Here is a 21,726-nt window from a genome sequence, read left to right as displayed (position 1 = left end):
TACACTGTACACTTACACATGTTAAACTTCAGAAAATTCTGTTCTAGAGATTCAAATAACATGAAGTGCAGAAGTGAGATACTTGGCAAATCTGACAGGTAGACCAGGAATTCTGCATGATACATTCTTTGTATGAACTTTACAAAGGCTATTTAGAACCTGCTTCTGCTTTACCATGTATACAGAGCAGTCTATATTTCAGCAAGTAGGAAAAGAATGAGAATGAACTTGTGCAAAAGATGGAATGACTAAACTCAAGACAGCTGTACCATATACGAAGAACAACCTTTCTCTTTCTGTGTAGAACTGTGCATAATTTGTGTGAAATTCATAAACGCACTTACAGCCTGAAGAAACCGGAAAGACAGGAGGATGCTGTCAGCTTCCCCCCATGAATGTCTGTCTTCATAATCTCCCTCCTCCAGCAAGTACTGACGGCCTTTGTAGCGTTCCTTATCATAGGCAACCCATCTACAGCAACCAACAACACAAGAAAGAGAAATAACTAAAAGCAAAACAACTGCACACATGATCTTCCATAACAAATAAGAGGGGAAGAGAACATCCTAAGAACGCTAAAATGAGTATCACAGACTCAGCTAACAAAGCAACGCTTGTCTGAGATCACAACAGGCACCCATGAAGTGTTCTTTGTGGATCAAAATCCCACCATGTGATTCCTTCTCCAACAACAGTTTATTTGTGTAACGCTCCTCCACGTACCTCCGCTCAGCCAGCCATATTCCCAACACCAGCATTCGGTACTACAGAGGCTAGCACACACCTAGCAGCCGAAACACAGTAAGTCATCAATTGTCAATGATAAAAAACAAGCAGTAGATCTCTTCAGAGTATTAATAAACAATGAGATTCTACCCTTGCTGGAGCTGGTGACAAAATTACTGGATTTCAGCGGAACAAAATTTCACCCACTTACATTGTTTTCTGCTCTAATCTAAAAACCTATATACATGAATAGACAAGTGAATTGAATATATACAATACACTGCATTGGAATATGTTGTAGCACTAAGGGAATAAAGCTTTTTAAAGTGTTTTGAACAAATAGATAAGGCTTGACTAAAAGAAGGCATTTCCACATTAACTTTGAAAGCTCTAATAGATCTTAATTTGAAAAAGTGCTTCACCCACCTTTTTTCTTGTAAGCAATTCTTTCATTAAAGCTCCCTTGTAAATATTAGAACTGCTGTACAAATTCTGTTGTCATTGAAATTTGGCAGGCAGGGATAGCTTTACTTTTCGTCCTATTTGGTTTACATTAATTCAGCTGTTTAAGTTACCGCAGTATTAAAAATAAAAGCCACCACAACAGACAGAAGAATGATTTTTAATGATTTGAGGCTTCCCAGATAGCGAATACATAATGTATTTATGAATAGATTATTTCAGTATTCACAACTAAGTTTACTTTGAATGTAGTGCTTGTAAGATTCTGACAACATTCTGAAAGGACGTAGATTACTGAATCTTTATATTTAAGTATTAACATTGAAATCCCCCAAGAAAAAACTAATCTTCTGGAAACTACTGCTAGGCTCTTTGGCAGAAGCAACCGTCCTGTGTGCTTTCAAGCAGTCCTATCCTGTTGGGTCTTGGGAGAGGTTGAAAGAACAACACGTGGGGTTGGCAGCTCTCTAGAAGAGCTGGTGTTGAGCCTACCTCGTGAGCAGTCCACCTAAGGGCTGTGCTACACAACCCTTTTTGTGCACGTGTGTGTGTATGACAGAGAGAAGGGCAGGGCAACACAGAATAAATCAGGCCTCAACGAAGGAACGTAAGGGTAGATTCTTAATTCCAGATAACACGCAACAGGTGGCAAAGAAAAACCATTAAGACAATAAAACAGTTTATAGATTTCAGAGGCATTAAAATGTCGAATTGAAGACTGACCACACCTACCCAAGGTCATTTCAGTAAATTAAGTAGAGACTATCAGAAGTATAAAACAATATAAATTAAAGCTCTGTGTAAATGCTATCATTAAAGAACAAAGTGGCCTAATTTATTGGCACCGAAATGGTAAACACTGATATCACACCTCTCACACATTTAGTTTTATTTTCCTACATTCCCTTAGACAGATAAGCCACATGGCAAGGTGGTTTTATCTAAGGCTGATAACTGACAAAAGAAATACATATTCCTTTCTTTTCAAAATGTTTTACCAGTGAAAGATTCTAATCACACCTTAGTTAGTGCTTCTTAGCATTTAGTTATGATTTCCTATTTTAAAGTAAATAAAGTGAAATATACTTACACTCCACCAATTACACGTATTGATCCAATCTCCTGAAACTCCTCTTCACTACCAAACAGAGCTGGGACAGAACTGATGTTTTCTGAAAACTCTTTGGACCATCCTCCAAAGTGGGTTTTCTCATATATTATTATCTAGAAAAGAGGATGCCTTGAGTATGCCCTGAACAGTGATTTGAACTTTGGGTGTGTGTAGTGCTACAGTATGTGGAAGACACCTTTTTCCCCCCTCCAGCAAGCCATCGATACAAAGAAAATTCAGGTTTGCGTTCCTCAGCCCTTCTGATTCTTGAGTGTCCTAGAAGATGAAGAGACCCTATCTGGATTTAGATAGGCTTGTCAGCCTCTTTGCAAGCATTTCCACAGAAGGATACTTATTCACACAGTTCTATATGCATAAATGCACTCTGCAGCTACAGGACTGTGATTTATCCTGTAATCCTGTGCCTGGGCAGTGTATATTAGCCTGCAGTGAATCCTACCTGGTCACACCTAGACACACTGAGCTTAATCCTTCAGAAGTACACAAGAGGTCTTTCTCTACTTTGCTGCAGTTATTTCAGTGACTGCAGTTAACACCCCCTTGAGGTTACTCATCTGCTGAATCACACAGATCAGTTATTTTTTATATAAATTACATTAAATAAATATAAATACTATTAAATATTAATAGTATTAACATTTTTTCAATATTTATTAGAAAAATGCCCAAGTCTTGCATGTATTTGTATAATTAAAAGTTACCTAAAGCATTAGCATTTTTGTGGAGAACTAGAAAAAGGAGGGAAGAGAAGCAGTAACTCTGGATTAGCTTTCTGCTCCTCAAATCACAGAAGGGTCATGGTCTCGCTTACAACTCTTGTTATGGGATCATGTATAGGAAGGAAGGGTCCTGTTCCTGCCCCCTTCCTCCCCTCTCCCCCCACTTTTTGTTAAACTTGGTACATTAAATGGGAGAATCTCTCCTGATCCCTTTCCATTACAGTGACTAATGCGTCAGTCAGGAAAACTGATTTTATTTTCTAAAAGCTTTACAATTCTATAGCAAACTCACATTTTCCTAATATGTAAAAACCAAACTACTACTACTACTTTTACATCTTGTGAAACACTAGTAAGAAATGGACTTGACAGCGTCAGTGAATTTTTCTTCAGCAGCAAACACTGAATACTTAATCAAACATCACATATCCAACAAAAAGAAAGCTTAAATAAAGGTTTTATATTTCCAATGTGCTTATATTTTATTCTCAATGTCCTCAGTGCTTACCTTAACATTCATTGGCATCTGTACCTTTAGTCCACCCTAAAAAAAGACGGGAGAAAGAAAAAAGGTATTTATATAGCTTAAAGTTATGCTTTGACATGTATTTTATAGCACTACCAGAGCATCAAGTCTTTGCAATTATATTCACCATTTTCAGTGTTGGCCAAATCAGACACTAGTTTAAATACTGTGATCATTCATAAAGGCCAGGGACACTACAAACCTGACCTACAAACAAATCGGTGTGTTGATCAGCCTGTAGGGCTGCAAGCAATCTAGAAATATTCCTTCATTGTCTCTTACCAATCTAAAGCAAATACCTACTATGTGTTTTTAAACTACTTTATATTGACCAATTTTTAAAATTAACTTTTAAAGCTTTGTTGTATATATTTCAAGTTTCTTAAGCACAAATGGTGGGACACTAAAACTATAAACACAAGAAGAGAGAGAAAAATATAGGCTGACATGTTCATGTCTGTCAAAGAATAAATACAACAAATGCATTTTCTCTTGAAATGTTAATGAATGATATTCTGTGAGGGAATAAGACACCTACCTCCCACAAGTGACTAAAAAGACAGCTGTTAGGTCTTATTTCTTTGTGGCTTTTAAACTGTTTCTGTAGGCTTGCTATGTATACAGTAGAATTGTGTGTTACACCCTTCCACATCTCTTTCATATGTAGATCTATATGCTGTCTACCAAACAAAAATGAGCTGTGCCTCCCAAGATTTTTGTGCAATGTGTGGTCACAGAAATACTACCGGGTAATAAATTCCTCACCTGGTCTGCCACCCCCAGTAGATTCTAGTTGTACCATTAACAAAAGAAAATCAACAACTTCTGAAGAGCTTTTTGAGTTACTGAATTGGTGTTGGCCACAATACAATTAAGAGCCTTTCAATTTTGTCTTATTTGATCTCCACTCAACAACAGCAATTTCCCAGAAAGATGTCCTAGTGAATCAGGTGCTCCCTCTGACTACATGGTCTTACTCGGGCAGACGCAGAAGCCCAGCAAGCCACCGTGACTACCACGCCATTACGACACTGCAGATGCACCGTGGCGTGAGATGAGTGTTACATGTGTAAGGATTAACCCTGGAAGGATGTTAGAACCCAAGTTATATTTAGATCAAAACCTTTGAGGGGGATCAACAATAGGAAAAGGAAGGTGCATGGCTTATTAGGGAATTGTGAAGTCCTCACCATTTTTAAAGGACGCAGAGATTTTATATCTGCTGAAGGAAATTCAGACGGTGAATCGCATTCGTCCAAAACCTTCATCTCTCCCTTGTAATTAAAGTCTGAATAAGCAAGCCATCTATAACAACAAGGATAAAAGACTTATTAATCTCATTAGATAGATTACAAATACAAAAGGTCTTATTAAAATTATTTTCCTTTTTGTACTCATAAGAGCCAGATAATGTGTTCTAGATACTGCCAGCACATCAAAACAAAGCTATATTTAAATGCTAAGAACATGGCAGATACTTTTTCTCAGTCCAAGCTGAACATAAATGAAAGGGAAGAAAATTACCAATTTGTTCACTTACAGCAAGAATTCAGTTTGTTACACTGTGAGTATACAAAACCAATGTCAGTACTGAGGATTAGACACCTGCATCAAATTTTACCTAGGATTGTCATCTTAGGAGTTAAAAGGCTTCTAACATCAACCCCACTTTGGTTTTCAGTGCAAGTTATTAAAATATGATGATTTACAACACTCCTTTGGAAAGCAGGCTATCGTAATTTTGACATGAAAGTTAAAAATGCTGAGACTCATTCAGACTATTTTAAATCAAAAAGAAAGCTGAATGCAGAAGTTGGACACAAGGTTAGTAGACATATAAGGAATGGTTAGTAGACCCAATAAGAAATGGAGGAAGTGGCATTGAGCCATATGGAAAATTGTTTTCTTAACACTACAGACACAGACCACAAGCACTTAAAAGTTATACTAAGTTCTATCAAAACTAAGACAAGACTCTGGTTTTAATTCCTTCATCACCTCAAGCTTCACAGACATATTCCGAGATTATGGGAAGGAAGGCTTGGCTCATGTGGAAAGGCAAACTCAAGACTCGCGTAGCAGAATAGCTAACGTCATTCTGCATTGATTTATGGGAAGAGGCACAGAACTCCCAAACTTCAGGAACTGTGAAGTGTTGGCCATTTACTCAGGAAACAGACTATTCTGCTCAATACAGGAAATGCTGGGCTACCGAGGGGCCTGTATCATATTGCATCACCTCTCTCCAGAAAGTCAGGATACGGCTGTAGCTTGAGAAATGCTTGGATGATGTAATATTAATTTTCTGGTATTCAGCCATTCAGTTGTAACAGGGTGGGTGACTAGGGAGACAATATCTATTCTCCAATGAACTCAAAGCTAATTATAGCCGAGCTGCTGCTTCTATTTATAAAGCTACTCAAAGATGGAATTACAGAAGACTTCTGCCAGCAACTAGAGGAAAAATGCCTTCAAAACTTTGGTTCCACTACTAGGAGTCCACACAGCATAATGCTGAAGTGTAGAGTTGGGAATATGTAGTGTATGTTAACTGATTTGTAGCAAAACCCCCCAAATATTGTTTCTATCACTGACTGACTTTCACCCCATGGTGTTACTCCTCTACCTGCTGGCACGATGCTATTAAAAAGGTTCAGTACTCACACTCCTGATTTGACTCTTATATAAGGGTTTTTCTCAACATCCAGTTCTTCTAAATTGGCAACTGCACTCTGTATGCAGATAGGCAGTCCCTCTGTACCACCAGGTGCCAGGCAGAACTCTACCTCTGGAACGCCACAGTCCTGTGGAAACAAAGCAAAGGGTAAGGTTTATCCATGCTTGCAGAGTCCGCCCCATCGCAGCGGGGGAAGGACCGGTAGCGTTTCCTTCTTTTTATCTCTGTCTTCTCACCCTTCTAACCCAACTCCAGGCTTCATACGATGGAAGGGTTTTAGTTTTTTTAAATGAAGACTGGAATTTTTAGAAAAGCTAAAGGAAGTAAATTTCCAGCTCCCACTAACTTTCAAAGAACTATGCATTTATGCCTGTTGGGCTACTATAAAAAAGCTCAGTTTAAATACTCTCCAAGTAAAGGATCTGACATTATTTACCCAAAGACAAACCATGCATATAATACTGCTTTTTTTCCAAAGACAGTGCTTCCATAACACACATATGGATACATATGATGCATTCATAACTAAAACTTTCTAGAAATGTCTACTACAATCCCACTTCCCTCCCTCAGTGATAACTAGGTTCTGTAATGCATCCAACTATGGTTTGAAGCCGTATGAGTTCAATTTTCTGTCACGCTAAATAAATCTACAGATTTTAGACAAAGAAAAAGAACAGTACTAGAAAAATGTTTGTTTTGATAAGTAGACACTTTAGCGATTTTCCTGTTATTACAGAGCAAAAAACTCTGTTAACTTGTTGAACACATGATCTTGTCTAGAACTCATCTCATAATACTTACGTAAAATGCATCGCCAATACTTTCTTTACCAGCATTCAAACACATCACGAATCAATGAGGATCCTCTGTAAGGCCCTGCTTCAGCAGTGCGTTACAGAATAGTCTTCCTGTTACAGTGAAAGGCAGCTCATGCGCTTACAGTTTGCTCAGCTGGGAACCTTTAGTTCTCAGTGATAATTCACACCTTATCCTCCTGTCCCACAAATCCATTTACATCAGGCCAAAGGGCTTGGACAGCACAGAGACCCCAAAAGTCCTAAAGGTGGCTGGAAGAAGATGCCCCTTGCATGTGCACTAGAGAAGAGGGATAAGAAGCTGTCCCTGAGGATGCCTTCAGAGAAGCACCTGGTTACTGAATTTGTTGAGGACCCAGGCAGGGTCACAGCGTGACACAGATCCCACATGGCCTCTGCCAAACTTGAAAGGCAAAACAAGAACTTGATGAGAAACCCAGCGACAGGGCACTAAAACTCTTAAAGCTACAGCACCTCATCTCATGACAACACCTGCATGCTCTCTTTTTTTCACACAGGTTTTGAGTGAAGCTTTCAAATGATGGGAGTAACATCCCACCACAAAATACCTCTCTTCTTGGTTAGCAAAGTTCTTTCAGTAGTTATTTAACTGTCAGCAATAAATGTGGCAATTATAAATAGATGGACTTCAGCATATAATTTCACTTTCCTCATGAGACCTGAAGTAACAGAGTATACTGTTTTGGCAACTCTCCCTCATGCATAATTGTGTTTCCTCTGTATTGTACCTTGTAAATTATGTATAATACGTGTTTCTAGAACAAAACCTGCAATACCAGAATTTCTATTTTCAGATGAGCAAAGCAGAAAAACTACAAAAAAAGACTTTCTAGTACAATGCTACTTTATGGCAAAGTGCTAAGGAACACCATACCTCAATTCTAAGTGCATTGCTAGACTAGTTTAGGAAAAAAAAGAATCTCCTCATAGTTTTCACATGTGTGTGTATATATATATATATTATTAAATCACAGTTAAGAAATATTTGAAGTTTGTGGTTTTTTCCTAGAAATACCCGATACGTGATAAGGCTGAAATCTGTGAATCCAACGGAAAAATCAGAAGCTGCACCTATAAGAATTCCACAAGTAATGATGCTTGACTCTTAATGCTTTCAGATAAATTCTGAAACAAAGTACCTACGAGACCAGACAAGTGGCAAAATAAAGTATCTTTGCCTGCGGGCTCAGACAGAGTACGAGACAGAGTATGTTTAACTTTAATTCAGTAGGAGGTTTTTGTGTTTTGTTTTGTTTTTTATTTGAAGATTGGAAAAAGCCAGTCTGTATTCTCTTTTCAAGTCTCCTTTCCTGACTCTGAAGTTCACGAGGCAGGCTCCACCTCAAGAGATGAAGAATGTAGCAGTTCTCCAAAGGGTAGGTAAAGCACAAGCACTCAGAATAAAATCTCTCCTATTTATCACCATCTCTCTCCAGCCAGATTTTGACAGTCATAAAAAACCCTCTACTCATTGTGATGGTATTTTTGTGCACACTAGATTAAGACCACAAAGTCCTTTCGTAAAGTGTCACATAGTAAACTAGTGTCTTCATCAAAAGCAATTCAAATATCTATTGTTAAAGGTAATAACATATTTGAGCAAGAAGTACATTATGTTTTTTAAGCACATTTTTTTAAAGTTACAAATATACATTTTGACTTAAATATTGAATTCAATTTACATATTTTTATTCACAGACTGCAGAAAACGGTAAAATTTAGTATTACTGTATGAAGTGAACACTATGTATTTGCAGATGTATGCTCAAGTACTATGCCATTAATTTATATAATTTAAGGATGTGAACTTTAGCTTGGTAAATATTTGTCCTAGCATGTTCATATTTGCCTGAGCATATTTAATAGGCATCATTACTTTCAGAGGCTTCTTTAACATTCCTAATAAAACCAACATCTTTACAAACAAAATGAGAACCACACAAATATGATAGCATTCAGGTGGAGAACTAGATCCTTCAGTTTGAAGCCCTTTCATTTGCAAGGCGTCAAGATTTTGAAATAAGATACCCACATGCAAAACTATTACCATGCAAAACTATTACCACAGTGTTTCAGGCCAGATCCAAAACTGGAAAGTTTCCTCCCTATAGCCCCCCGGCCCTGCCACCCCCCATCATAAGCAGTCAAAACTCATGTCATATTCATTATCCTACTGACACATCAGGTAAAAACAGAATGAAAAGCACAGCAAACAGATTAGGTAGCTGTGTTCATTTCCAATGATAATACACAACCAGCAAATATTTAGGTAGGACACAGCCTCCAGGCATCCCACTCTGTCTTCCTTTACTCTGTGGTACTTTCCTCCTACCTCCACAGAGTCATCCTGGAGTGCCTGTGCTTCCCTCATGGTCTTTTGGGAGCAGAGATGTTTACAAAAGCACAGGGAATACTCATGCTAGCTCGCAGAGAACAGACACTTCCAAAACAATAACGTGGCCCTCAGCAGAAAGGTTAAGGCTTCTTCTGAAGAAGATTAAGATGACCCTCAAGACCTTAAAATGAAATATTACTCTTCAGTAGCATCTCTGGTATTTTTCTAGTCCCAGAGCTCCACCAGAAGTGAGAGACCTAGAGCCCTCAACCCCCTCAAGGTGGTCTTGGCTGTTAACTCTTCTTCTGGATCTAGGGTTACAGCCCTAACAGCACTAGCAGGGCTAAATAATCTCAGCACTGTTAGGTCTTCTTCTGGAACCTGTAAGATGTGGTGACTGAAGTGATAAAAATAGTCTATTTAAATGATGTAGCCCTTTATGTCAACAACAGGACAAAGTATGACTAAAGTCTGGCTTCTTAAGCTAAATACCAAAACAATGATGAGAGAAGAGTCTATTGAAAACCAGGCCTAATTAGTTCTGGTATTCACACGATTGCTTTTTAATACAGTCTAGACACACATCTTACTTTTGATACACAGCTTGTCCTTAGGACATATCAGCTTCTGTGGCGCTTTTTATTTCAAACCTTACTCTCTGTTGGTCCTTCAGCCTTTTTTACCCATTCATAATTCTTTCTCCCAGTTCTCCTGCTCCGTACCACTCTTGCTACCAATCGTCACCACCAAACCAAACTACATAACTCAATAGGGCTGGTAGTAAAATAAAATAATATTAAGGAAATTAATGATTACAGTCCTGTAAATACCAACTAGCAAATGAGACAATCCAAAGCTGCTGGGTGTCTTCCTACAGCATCTGACAAAGTAGTCCCTGCTTGAATTAGTAACTTCTTTTCACCTAGCAAACCACACAAACAAAAGAAACACACCCTTCATGTAATACTGTGAACATTCCCATTACAAAGAGCTTTGCTTAAGGAGAGTCCACAAGGAATCCAGTTATTCCCTGCCTAACCGTCTTGCAGACAGTGGTTACAAACTGCTGTTTCAGATCTCTTGTCACCTTGCAAAATAGTGGTTTACAAGATTACTCCAGAATGGGAACATCAGCAACTCTTCTCACCTCTTGTTTTTGGGAAAGTAACATTTAGTACCCTCTTTGGACTTCCAGAAATGGATAGAAAAAGCCCTCTAATTCCATAAGATCAATATATGCATTTGCAGTAGAGCAGAGAACTGACTTGACTGAACAGACTGTGCTGCGGGAGCTGTACTGAACCTGCGTGTGCAGGCAGATTTTGCTAGCCTAGGCTTATGCTGATTTGCCTTAGTGGAATTCAGACTCCCCATTACTTCAAGTAGGTCTTCAATTTACTAGTTGCATGACCTGTTCCTTTGGGATCTTTCCCCCCCTCCTAAGTTTCTTCAAATTAAACACACATGTATCCACAGTAAGTCAAGCCACAAGCTAACCACAAAGCTAACAGGATCTTTGCTTTTTGTGGAGACTTGAAGCCGAATCAGAGCACGAAGCTACTGGCAGACTGTCTCTCAGCAAACTAACATCTGCCAGTAAAAAATAATATTAAACGTACCTCCTACAGTTTCTCTAGTAAACATCTGTTTTTCTCTTCCTGGCAAGCCATTTTCTTCTCAAATATTTAGCCAATTTTCAAATCTGCAAACTCAAGGCAGCTGAGCAGCCATTAAACAAGCACCATAAAAAGCCACTTGAAGAATTAGAAAACAAGCCAGCCTGGACACACAGCCAGTATGACCACACTAGGCAGGAGAAAAGTCACTGAGCTACCCAGCCTATGAAAAAGAGAATGACAGTAAAACATGGGATCTTGCAGGTCACATACACATGAGCTGCCTGAAAAGGAAACAGGTATTTGTCAACTAAGAACAATGCCTATACTTTTCATAAAAAGTAAGTAAATAAGATAGTGCTTTAGCAAACTATCTTCTAAAAGTAGTTCCACAGCAGCTGAAGAACAACCTAAAAAAAGAGGGATGCTTTCACAAATCAAGGTTTAGAGGACAAAACCTGGCTTAGTGAGTTCCACACCCACACTGGCTCCATACAGCCCTATGGACTAACAGCAGAAGTCCTCCCAACCAACCATACCTGCCAGAGGTTAGGAACATGAGAAACAGTGTTGATTATTGAACTAGTGTACTGTAACAAAGCTTTCCATCTGTGTTCCACACAAATGAACCACATACTGGAAGAAGAACGCTTCAACCTACTTAGCTGTATTAGAAAGATTTTTATCAAGCATGATGAAGCTAACCACAGTCTCTTTCCTATCCAATGGTTTTCTTTAATACCCAAGACACACTCAGCTTCCCTTGGCTTCAGACCATAGTTCCACATGTTATTGTGGTATTTCTTTAATTATTTAGCTGCCTTCCACGTTATTAATCAATATTCATATGCCGTATTGGTCAAATGCTTTTAATTTGTTTAGCTCACATCAATGTTGACTGCGTTACTCATGCCCTCAGCCAGCCTCTTTTGAATTTATTGTTAAGTCTTTAAGAGAATGAAAACGTATTCCTAGTTGTTATGACACTATGCCCCTGATGACAAAAAGGTTATCAATTTTAAAATGACCTCTATACCAGCAAGGAACAGAGAAACACCAGTTTTTCTGAAAAACTTTCACATTGTGATACAAACGTTAATTCACTCACAGTAAAGGGCCATTGCCCTGTGAATAACTAGAATGTTATGCTAAACAACAAGAGCCCTAAGTCTTCTTAAATCACAAGATCTGGTAAATATATTCCTCATTCACTGAATAACAATTGATGCTTTATATTTAGTTTTAGGCATTTGAGTCCTATCTTTTCAACAAAACGCCTCTGTATACAGAGCCAGATGCTGTAGGTGTACCACTTGTCCTCGTGGAAACCCTACAGATGGCACAAAGCTGTAGAGGGAGTGACAGCAATTTTTGGAGGATATGATGTACAAACAGGATTGGAAACCCACCTACTAACTTCTGAAACAGAAGCCATATAGACACAGTAGGTAGTTTCAAGCTTAAGATAAACAATTATTTGAAAAATATTAATTAATTCCATTTAATTTCAATTAACTGGACATGTAAACATCTAAAAAGAGTGGAGTCACTGTGTCACGTAAAGGTGGTAGCAAAGAAAGATAATCCATCTGCTCATTACTTTCAGGAAGAAAGGGAAATTTAGCACAGAAAAAGCCCTGGAATTTACCTTGAAGGTGAAAAATGTGATTCATAGTAAATCTGAATAAAATCAGAAACACAGCATACACACATTGTCCATTGCTAGTAATACACTGCTACTGCCAACAGAAATTAATTATGTATGTGAGCATATTATTAACAAAGTCTATACCTTTGTTACATGTTTGATTGAACCAACTGGGATGTTTCTTCGATGATGTTTCACGCCCGGGAGATCCCAAAGGTGATCCAGCACAGCCTCTCCTTCTTCTAGTACATATTTCCGACCCTGGAACTTCGGTTTCTCATAAAAAATCCAACTGTAATAATGATATCATGAACTCAGCTGTTGCTCTTTAGGTAAGACTGTCCTTATACAGCACATCTGCTGGAAAGCTTGGTTATGAGATCATCTTATCAAGCCAACTATCAGACCTTTCTTATGCCGTCCCTCAGCAGTCACACTCACTTTAGATAAGTACAGGGCTTGTACTTCTGTGCTTTAAAAGTAAAATACACTGTTCTTGTCCAGGACGTAGCCTAACATAACTTAAAATATTAATTGTATAAAGATACAGCTAAAACACAATATAAACAAAAAGCCTTATTTTGCCAGAACACATATATTGACACATCAAAGCGCATCCTGTTCAGGCAGATACTATGCAAGGCATAAAACATATACATACTAATAATGGCATTCAGTATTTCTTAGGATGTGGAAGAAATGTATGCAAAACCAAACAGAGCTGCCTCAGAACTGCATAAATGTGACATGCATTGTTACTACGGCTGACAGTCAGAAACATTCACTGTAAGCACCACCAATTAAATTCCAATGCAACAAATGCTATGGTCCCAGTCCTAGCTTCCCAAAACAAACTAAGAAACACTTGCAAAATCTACCTTAAAGGTACTTATAAATCCTTCTGCATCCACATTCCTCTAAATGCTACATTACAAACAGCAGCCGAGACTGTTCATTTTATGGTCCTTTTGCAAAAGCTACTGTACAATGAAACTGAACCGTAAAAAAAAAAACAACAAACCAACATTTTCTTTGGCATACACATGCTTCCAGTGATGATTATGGCTGTACTGTCTCAGCACTTCAGGCAAGAAGTCTAAACTTACTTGTGGTTCTATTAGAAACTTTCTGTTTGAAGCTAGTTCCCAGGAGAAACAATATTTTTTTTTGTACTGCAGCATTTGAAGCCTTGTTTCATGCTTTTTTCATTGGTATCAGTCTAATTATAAAGAAAGAAAAAGATACTCTTGCAGATCAGACGTGTGTCGTAAATAAAAGAAATGAAAATACAAAACACATATACAGTCTTTTGGAAAGAATCTATTTAAATATGACCTGGATTTCTTACCATCCTCTAATTATCCTAAGTAATGCTCCAACGGGAAAGATCCAGGACGTGGTATCTAGCACATCAGAATGAACTTCTTGTTTACTTTTGTCACCATAAATATCATAAATAATAATCTGAAACAACATACAATGCATACAAATGAGGGCCTACTTCACCTAACAGCGTAGACAGTTATTTTTTGTTTGGAATAAAACCTGTTTCACTTTGTGCCCACTCAAATGATATGCTACACATTTTCTTCTTTTATGAAACATTATTGAACTAAAACAGCAGATGCTGATGGAAATACAGTAAAATTACTAGTGCCAGGATTTTTGATAATATAATCTCATTATTAGCAAGTGCAAACATATGCACCATTAAAATACGGAAAACCAGACTGACAACTTCAGCTGCTTTCCATTCAAAAATTTTGGTATAACAAATTATTCCATGTACCATATTGATCTATGTGACACAAATTCTGCTTACCTTTCCCGGTCTTGGATTGTATTTGAGACTTGCCCTGTCAATGAGGTTCTGAAATTAAAAGGACATGGAGAACAACTATTAACATCCACAACAGCAGCACAAAGCATAGACAGATTATTCTGGGTCCACTATTCCTATAAATGTATGAACTGTCACTAGCAGAAACAACCAAGATTTGTTTCACTGTCATTCAGTTAGTGTAAATAGTTTAACAGAATCAAATAATCAGCAGAAAGCAGCAAGTGCTAGAAACGAAGAACTATTATGATAGTTATAACTTCTGGAAATATATTATCCTTTCTCAGCAAAGAATAAACTGCATGTCTTAACAGGGGCAAAACCAAAAGAGACCTTTAACATGGACTGAAATATTCCCAACATCACGGAAAGACTTTCTTCTTCAGTTATGCATTTTGGTCTATGCAGCATTTTCAATTTCTAAATATTGGAAGAACTGTTTCCATACCCTCATCTGGCATTCCTTTAAATAAACTAAAAAAGAAACGTTAATCTACAAAAGCAGCTATATTACTTGCTAACTGAGCTACAATTTGTAGAAGCCTCTGTGATGAAACAATCAAATAACCCAGTGGGCAGATATTCACATTTTTTGGACAATACAGCTCTACTAATCTCAGACATGGAAGAAATGAAAGAATTTTCATACAAAAGGCAATTCCATCATGTTCAGGTTGAAATGTCCTTAACACGGACAAGTCTGTGTTTTGCTATTATACAGACTGGAATATTTTCATATTATGTTTTCTGTTCACATCTTCTGTTTTACAATTAAGTCACTTTCATCTGTGTGCTGAACCAAGAAAACTCCTTTTAAAAAACTATTTTATCAGACTTTTTAAAAAAAACTATGATCTTGAACAGCCTAATTACTTTTGTTTATAATAAAAAAATTAACCTTAAAAAGGGAGGAAAGAGAAAAGGGAGACAGATCTGTGCTAATCACTTTGATTATTAATATTATGTGACACGTCATCTTACCGCTGACAATTCTCCCAGTTTTGGCATGGTGTTGTCTTGAGACCAGTGAATCTTTGGCTGCAACATATCCTGGAGAATGCTTCCAAACCTGGACCCCTTCTCAGAGGAGCAATTGCTGGCAGATTTCAAATACTGGTAGTACACACTCGTAGGAGGACGCTTTAGAGCACAATCAGCTTTCTGTGAAACTGGCTTACAGGGTGTTTGACTGGGAGAAGCCGCATCTGGAAACAATTCTGGTTGCTCCTTGGAGTTCAGTTGTTCTCTTGAAAGAAAAAGTGGTTGTTCAGGAAACAAAGATCTATTTTGGTCAATCGTTTGAAGGGTTGATCTTAAATTTCCTCTCCACCGACTGGAAAGACCGTCATCTTCTCTGTCAACATCAAGCACGTTTTCTTCATATGATGATTCTTCCTCCTCCTCGTCCTCCACTCCCTCCTCCTCCTCTTTACTGAACTGAGTAGTAAACTGCAAGCGCTCAGAAACTGACTGAAGAAGGGAAAGCACAGAAGAGTGGTCAGTGTTATCTTTAGATATTCCACTAGGACGGCCTTCTGGTGACACATCTGTGGAAAGTAAGTCTTCTTGGGAGCTGTCGTCTTCATATATTGGAGACAAAGATAAAGGATATACTCTATAGCGCTTGGCCTCCATGCTCAGAAATGACTCCGAGCTACGGCTATCTGTTGCTTCATTCAACTTGTTATCCTGCCCATAAAGACAGGCTGGCTCATGTTTAGTCTTTGCTCTTTCACACAGTAGATGATCTGTATTATCAGAAGGCAAATCAGAAGAAGAAAGCGAACCAGTTTGCATATCATCAGTTGAGACAGATTTGTTCTCAGTTTGAAGGGCACCTTCATAAATGATAGTAAAAGAACTGTTTTCCCACTGTTCAATTAGTGGAGAAAAGGCCAAGAGATCTGTTGATTCCTTCATGTCATCACCACTGTCCAGACCATTTTCTTCAAGCTGATCATTTATCTTCGCATCTTGATCCTTCATTTGTACCTGCTTCAGCTTCTCGTTATTTTGGGCAAAGACTGTGTTGAAGCAGTTTTTCCCTTCACTGTCCTCTCCAGTAACAGACAATTCAGGTACAGTGAACTGCTTATTTAATCCAATATTAACCTCTGCCATCTCACTTGCCCCTTCTGCTAGTTCCTCTTTACTCTTCACTGCCTTTGAATCTTCTAAGGTTGCTTTTACTTGTGCAGGTACTTCTTCTGCAGCCTCTTTTCTGCAGTGTTCATACAGAGTGTCCTCTGCACTGCATTCCAGAGCCCCCTGAGGACTGTTTTGGTCTTTGGATTCACTCTGCATGCCAATACACTCTTCATCAGGCATAAAAGATGAGAAATTAACATTTACAGTTGGCAGCAACGTGCACTCTGGCATATTTGTATTATTGCATGAATCTTTTAACTGCAATGACAAAAGCAGCTCTTCAGTCACAGTAGCATCTCTATGTACTAAACGTAAAGATCCATCGGATTTTCTACTAGTTGCTGATGCTCCAGCTTTGCCATGCATCTCTGCTGCAGCCAGATGTTCACACACCTTTCTATCGTGTCTCTCTTTTGCTGGTGCCATAAGATCAGATTCTGGCCTTGCTGAACTACCAGTGGGTAGAAATCCGTTTGTTTGACATGTAAATGTATTATTTGGTATCTCTTCACCTCTCTGGGGCCAATCTATGCCATTTTCCATACTATTTGGAAGCAAAGGAGGACCTGAGTAATCTGCCTTTTCAGAGTTTACAGTTACACCCCAAGTTTCCTTCTTCTCTATTGGTTCCTTTGTTTTGGCAGGTAACTTCATATCCAGGTTCAAAATCTTTGGAGTTTCAGCCTTAGGTTTAGGCTCAACCTTTTCAGAAGGCCTTTCACTCTCACTGCCTTGCCACGGATTGGATGCCAGTTTTTGTTTGGCTGAGTTAATGACTTCATCAGTCATTTCTTTTGCTTTTAGAGCTAGTGCAGTATGTAGGTCAATTTTATCAGGGATATAAGACAGTATCTTTTCATCTTGATTATCTGTATCCACTGTTTCATTTCCTGTAAATGAAGATGAGCCTCCTCCACTGCTCTCATTAGAATGGTTTAATGACTGCACAGCTGACTGGATTTCTTCTGCTTCCAGCTGTACAGTTTCAGCTTTCTGATCATTTAGAATATCCATATTTATTAAACTATCCTTGCTCCCACAAAGCTGGCAGACACCAATGGCTTGTTTTGCTACTATTTCTTCTATAGCCAAGTGTAAAACTGAGTCCACTATTTCCTCAGCTTTTTTAAACAAACCAGCAGTATCTTGGAATTTAGCATGTTCTTGTCCCTTCACACTGGTATCTTCCCATAATTCCTCAGAGCAGAGCTCATTTAACACTGTAAGTGCAGCAGCTGTCTGGTCATCTGCCACCGAAGGGACTTCCAAGAGAGCAGAAACACAATTACCAAGATTCACGTGTCCCACCACATTTCTGCACACGCTCTCAGTACAGGCTGACTCGGACACCGTTTCCAAAGACTTCAGAGGACAGATGAGTGATGACATTACCTCTGCCAAGACACTGCTGTCAGTCTGTTGTGGGGAGGAGGCCGCCTCTGCCCCATTACTAGCTCTGTGACTGGAAGAATTACTGTTCCCCTGAGCAACGTCCACTATTTCCAAGGCAGAAACAGAAAGGTTGGAGGCTTCTCTGGATGCCAGAGTAGGTGAAGCAGGCCTGGGGATGCAAACACTCCCCACATCTTCTCCAGCAGCAGAGCTATCAAGCGTAGCTGAAGTAAACTCAGGCTCCAGAGAACCAGCTCTCAGATCTCCTGAGCAAAGTGGCATCTCAGTCATTCTGTCCTCAGGAACTACTCTCCTAGACTCAGCAGCTGGAAAGATAAAGCTGTCCTGTTCAGCAGCAGCAGACCATCTAGCAGTGTGGCCATTTTCAGAGTTAGTGGCAGGAGAAGGCATTTTTCCTTGGTTGTCAGATGAATAATCAAGTACTGTGGGCGATATCCTAGGCTTATTACTGTTTTCCTTCTTGGAAGAAAAATTAATACACCTGTCTTCAGAAATGGGTGGAGATTCAGAAATGATGTTTACACTGTCTTTTTCACAGATGAAAGCAGAATGGTTAGTCAAAGACCTTCCTCCATATCTCAAAGCAGAATGAGAAACCTCCCATTTTTTTTCTTGTGGCTTAGAAACAGGAGATGAAAGTCCAACAATGCAGTCTTTACACTCAGAAGAAACAAGAGCAACCTCAGTCATATCAGTCTCCTCAACTTTAGAAGCAGCAGGAGTATGATCACCTGTCCTGTCAACAGTGATTGAAGGGCAAGGTGCAGGTTTTGCTGTGTTATCTTCTGCAAGCCTAACTAATGCCTTGGCACGAATGTCTTGAACAGTTTCAAGGGAAACAGGACCATGGTTGTGGACAGGAACAGAGTTTTCTGAGAGACTCATCTCTACAGGATCAAAAGATTTGCTCTTCTGATATTCAAGATCAGGAAGAGAAAGTGTCCCTCCAACATCTTTTAAACTGACTTCTTTCTTCCCTACAGTTTTATTTTTGAACTTGCAACTAGGATGAAGAGAAGCTGAGCAACAGCCTCCAGTTTCAAAAAAAGACTCACAACTTACAGAGAGAGGTGTTGTCAGCTCATCGAAGGTAGATTTCACACTTTCACACCCATGTATGCATGGTGATACACTGGCACGATTCTCTGCTGCAACCTCAGATAAAACCTTCATTGTTTCCACACCCTCAGTCTCTAGACAAGGTAAACCAGTCTGCTGTGTGGTAGTATATTTAGAATTCTCCACATGGATTAATTGGTAATCGTTTTGTACATGCATTGGTTTCCCCAACTCACTCAGTTCTTCACTGCAAGTTCCCCTGCCCATGACTATATCTTCATCATTTTTAATAGATGACACTGAAGTAGTTAGATTACCTGTGGCTATGCATTTTTCTCCTTTGGACTCCATGCTAAGCAACATGGGTATTTGTTCATTAAAAGGTGAAAGAACAGTAGCTAGAAAGTTCTGAGGATTTTGCTCTCTTTCTAGAGCTGACAGAATTTTCTGTGTATCACTTTTCCTTGGATCACTATCTTTATTTGCACTGCCTATATGCTGATCTCCTTGCTGCTGAAATGTAGTGGTACTGGAATGAAGCATCTGGACATCCAACATTAGCTCCAAGTGACTATCCATTTGATGATTACAGCAAAATTCTCCCTTACTCACCTGCAGTTCTTCATTAACTGTCTTACTTTTTGATTTGGGTGAATGTAAACAATCATCCTGCATTTCTTTTGTGGACTTCTTATTGGCTGTTTTACTATAATTGTTTTCTTTATCAGAGTTAGAAGTGACATTTTCGTCTGTCTGAAACAGAGCTTCTGTTTCTCCCAGCAGTCCACTTTCTTTTCCAACCAAATCATTTGCAGAACTCATTTTAAGGGAATTGGTAATCTGGGAAGTGGAATTGGTTAGGACCTCACTGTTTCTACTACTAGATGATAATAATGAATCTAGTGAATATGTCCTTTTAACTTTTGTTGCAGCTAAAGCAGGTGTATGCTTTACGTCTATCTCATGAGACAACCCAGTAGATGCTGTGGCCTTTGCAGCTACTTCATGTTTACTGCTACCCAAGCAATGCTGAACTTTACCAGACTTTATTCTTCCCGTTTTAATTGCAGAAGAATTTACTATGGCATCATCTTTGTGACCTTTACCCTCATCTTCTCCATTTTCTTTTATTAAATGTCCTGATTTTGGAGAGACAGTTGTTTGGATTTCTCCGTTTTCTTTAATCATTGAAGCATTTATCTTCTCAGTACTTTGTCGTCCTTTTTCAGCCATTTCTGACTGATTCTTCAGTAGCTGCCTAATCCTTGCAGAACCTCGATATGTCGCATAAGTGACTGCAGGTGCTTCTGGCTTCCGTTGCATCTGCCTGTAACAAGGATCATCATTATCAGCACAAGACAGACGATCTAAATAGGTAGCGTGGTAATACAGGTTAACACAAACTGTAGATGATGTACAATACTGTTTTCCTCCACAGGTTAGCACAAACTGTAGATTGAACACAACACTATTTTCCTCCTTTTTCTGCTCTTCCTAAATATGGGTTTGTGTGATAAATGATACACACACTACCTTTTACTGAAAAAGCCAACTTAAAGCAAATAGTAGCAAAGAGTAGATGTTGCTATAAACAACTTCCTTCATTTGCTTTCTACTAGACAATGGAATTTCTATTTATAAATGCCACAGCAAGTCAACATTTGCAGTGACAGAAATAAGCGTACTTTTGTGAAGCTGTTATATCCTACTAAAGCAGGTCTATACTTTGAAACTGAAAAAAACCAAACTGTACTAGAGTTCATTAAAATTTGAATTGAAATGTAAATTTTTACCCAAGTTCTTAACATACTGTTAAGAAACAGGACAAGGAGAAGCAAAACATGTGAAGAAAAGAAAGTATACAGGGGATGCTTTCTGAACCACAGGGGTGTAAGGAAATAGAGTGAACGGAGATCAGGTAAAAATGAAGACTGCCTGAATGCTGGAAGAAGTACTGAAAGGAGAAGGCCCAGAAACGTGGCAAGGAATTGGTAGATCTAGCCATTCATTAGTCTTAAATTTAGTAGCAAAAGAAGTGAATGCATAAAATAACAAACGAATCACCATGGAAAAACTGTGATCCTGATCCTTCACTGCTCTTTCTGATAATACTGAGGATAAATTCAGAGCCTGTCACTTTCAATTTTCTGAATAAGCAGTTTTTCTTCTTTCTTAACACTAACAGACATCACAAATACTCCCCTTTCTTTCTAATGTTTCTCTCCTTCCCCTCCTGTTTTTCTATCAGTTAAAGAAGTCTCACAAATATCAGGCAACGACAATAACAATGTGACCGTCAGCTTTTCCATTCACTTTAGGACAAAGCAGAGGCTCAGCCTGTGCTTAAACTGCATTCTGCCTCAGCCTCCACCTAAACTAAGAACAAACCCTTTCAAACTCTTATCCAGTCTGCCCTACGTCTGCTAACGCAGTGGCTGGAAATGGCCGTTCACCTGTCTGGGAAATTGTCATACTCCTTTCAGAAGAGTCTCTTAAGGGGAAAAAAAAAAAAATGGTAGGGGGGGTCGAAACTAAGATTTTGATTTCTAATATAAAAGCATTGCAATAGGCAAAAAGCCCTTTGCA

General features: G+C 38.8%; 1 protein-coding gene across 5 annotated transcripts in view; it reads right to left on the bottom strand.

Annotated features, from left to right (window-relative positions):
• Window positions 1-21,726, bottom strand: part of CRYBG3 (crystallin beta-gamma domain containing 3) — a 91,937-nt gene that overhangs the window by 31,244 nt on the left and 38,967 nt on the right. For all 5 annotated transcript variants that reach the window (XM_074857028.1, XM_074857037.1, XM_074857046.1 and 2 more), the window contains 9 exons: window positions 15,502-20,467; window positions 14,503-14,550; window positions 14,029-14,144; window positions 12,825-12,972; window positions 6,230-6,369; window positions 4,756-4,870; window positions 3,548-3,583; window positions 2,279-2,412; window positions 345-471 (listed from right to left, as the gene is read on the bottom strand). In XM_074857028.1, coding sequence (XP_074713129.1) covers window positions 345-471; window positions 2,279-2,412; window positions 3,548-3,583; window positions 4,756-4,870; window positions 6,230-6,369; window positions 12,825-12,972; window positions 14,029-14,144; window positions 14,503-14,550; window positions 15,502-20,467 — 5,830 coding nt within the window. The remainder of the gene's footprint in view (window positions 1-344; window positions 472-2,278; window positions 2,413-3,547; window positions 3,584-4,755; window positions 4,871-6,229; window positions 6,370-12,824; window positions 12,973-14,028; window positions 14,145-14,502; window positions 14,551-15,501; window positions 20,468-21,726) is intronic.

This window comes from Strix uralensis, chromosome 2 (assembly GCF_047716275.1).
Source record: "Strix uralensis isolate ZFMK-TIS-50842 chromosome 2, bStrUra1, whole genome shotgun sequence".
NCBI lineage: Eukaryota > Metazoa > Chordata > Aves > Strigiformes > Strigidae > Strix > Strix uralensis.
This window is presented reverse-complemented; position numbering and strand designations above follow the sequence as displayed.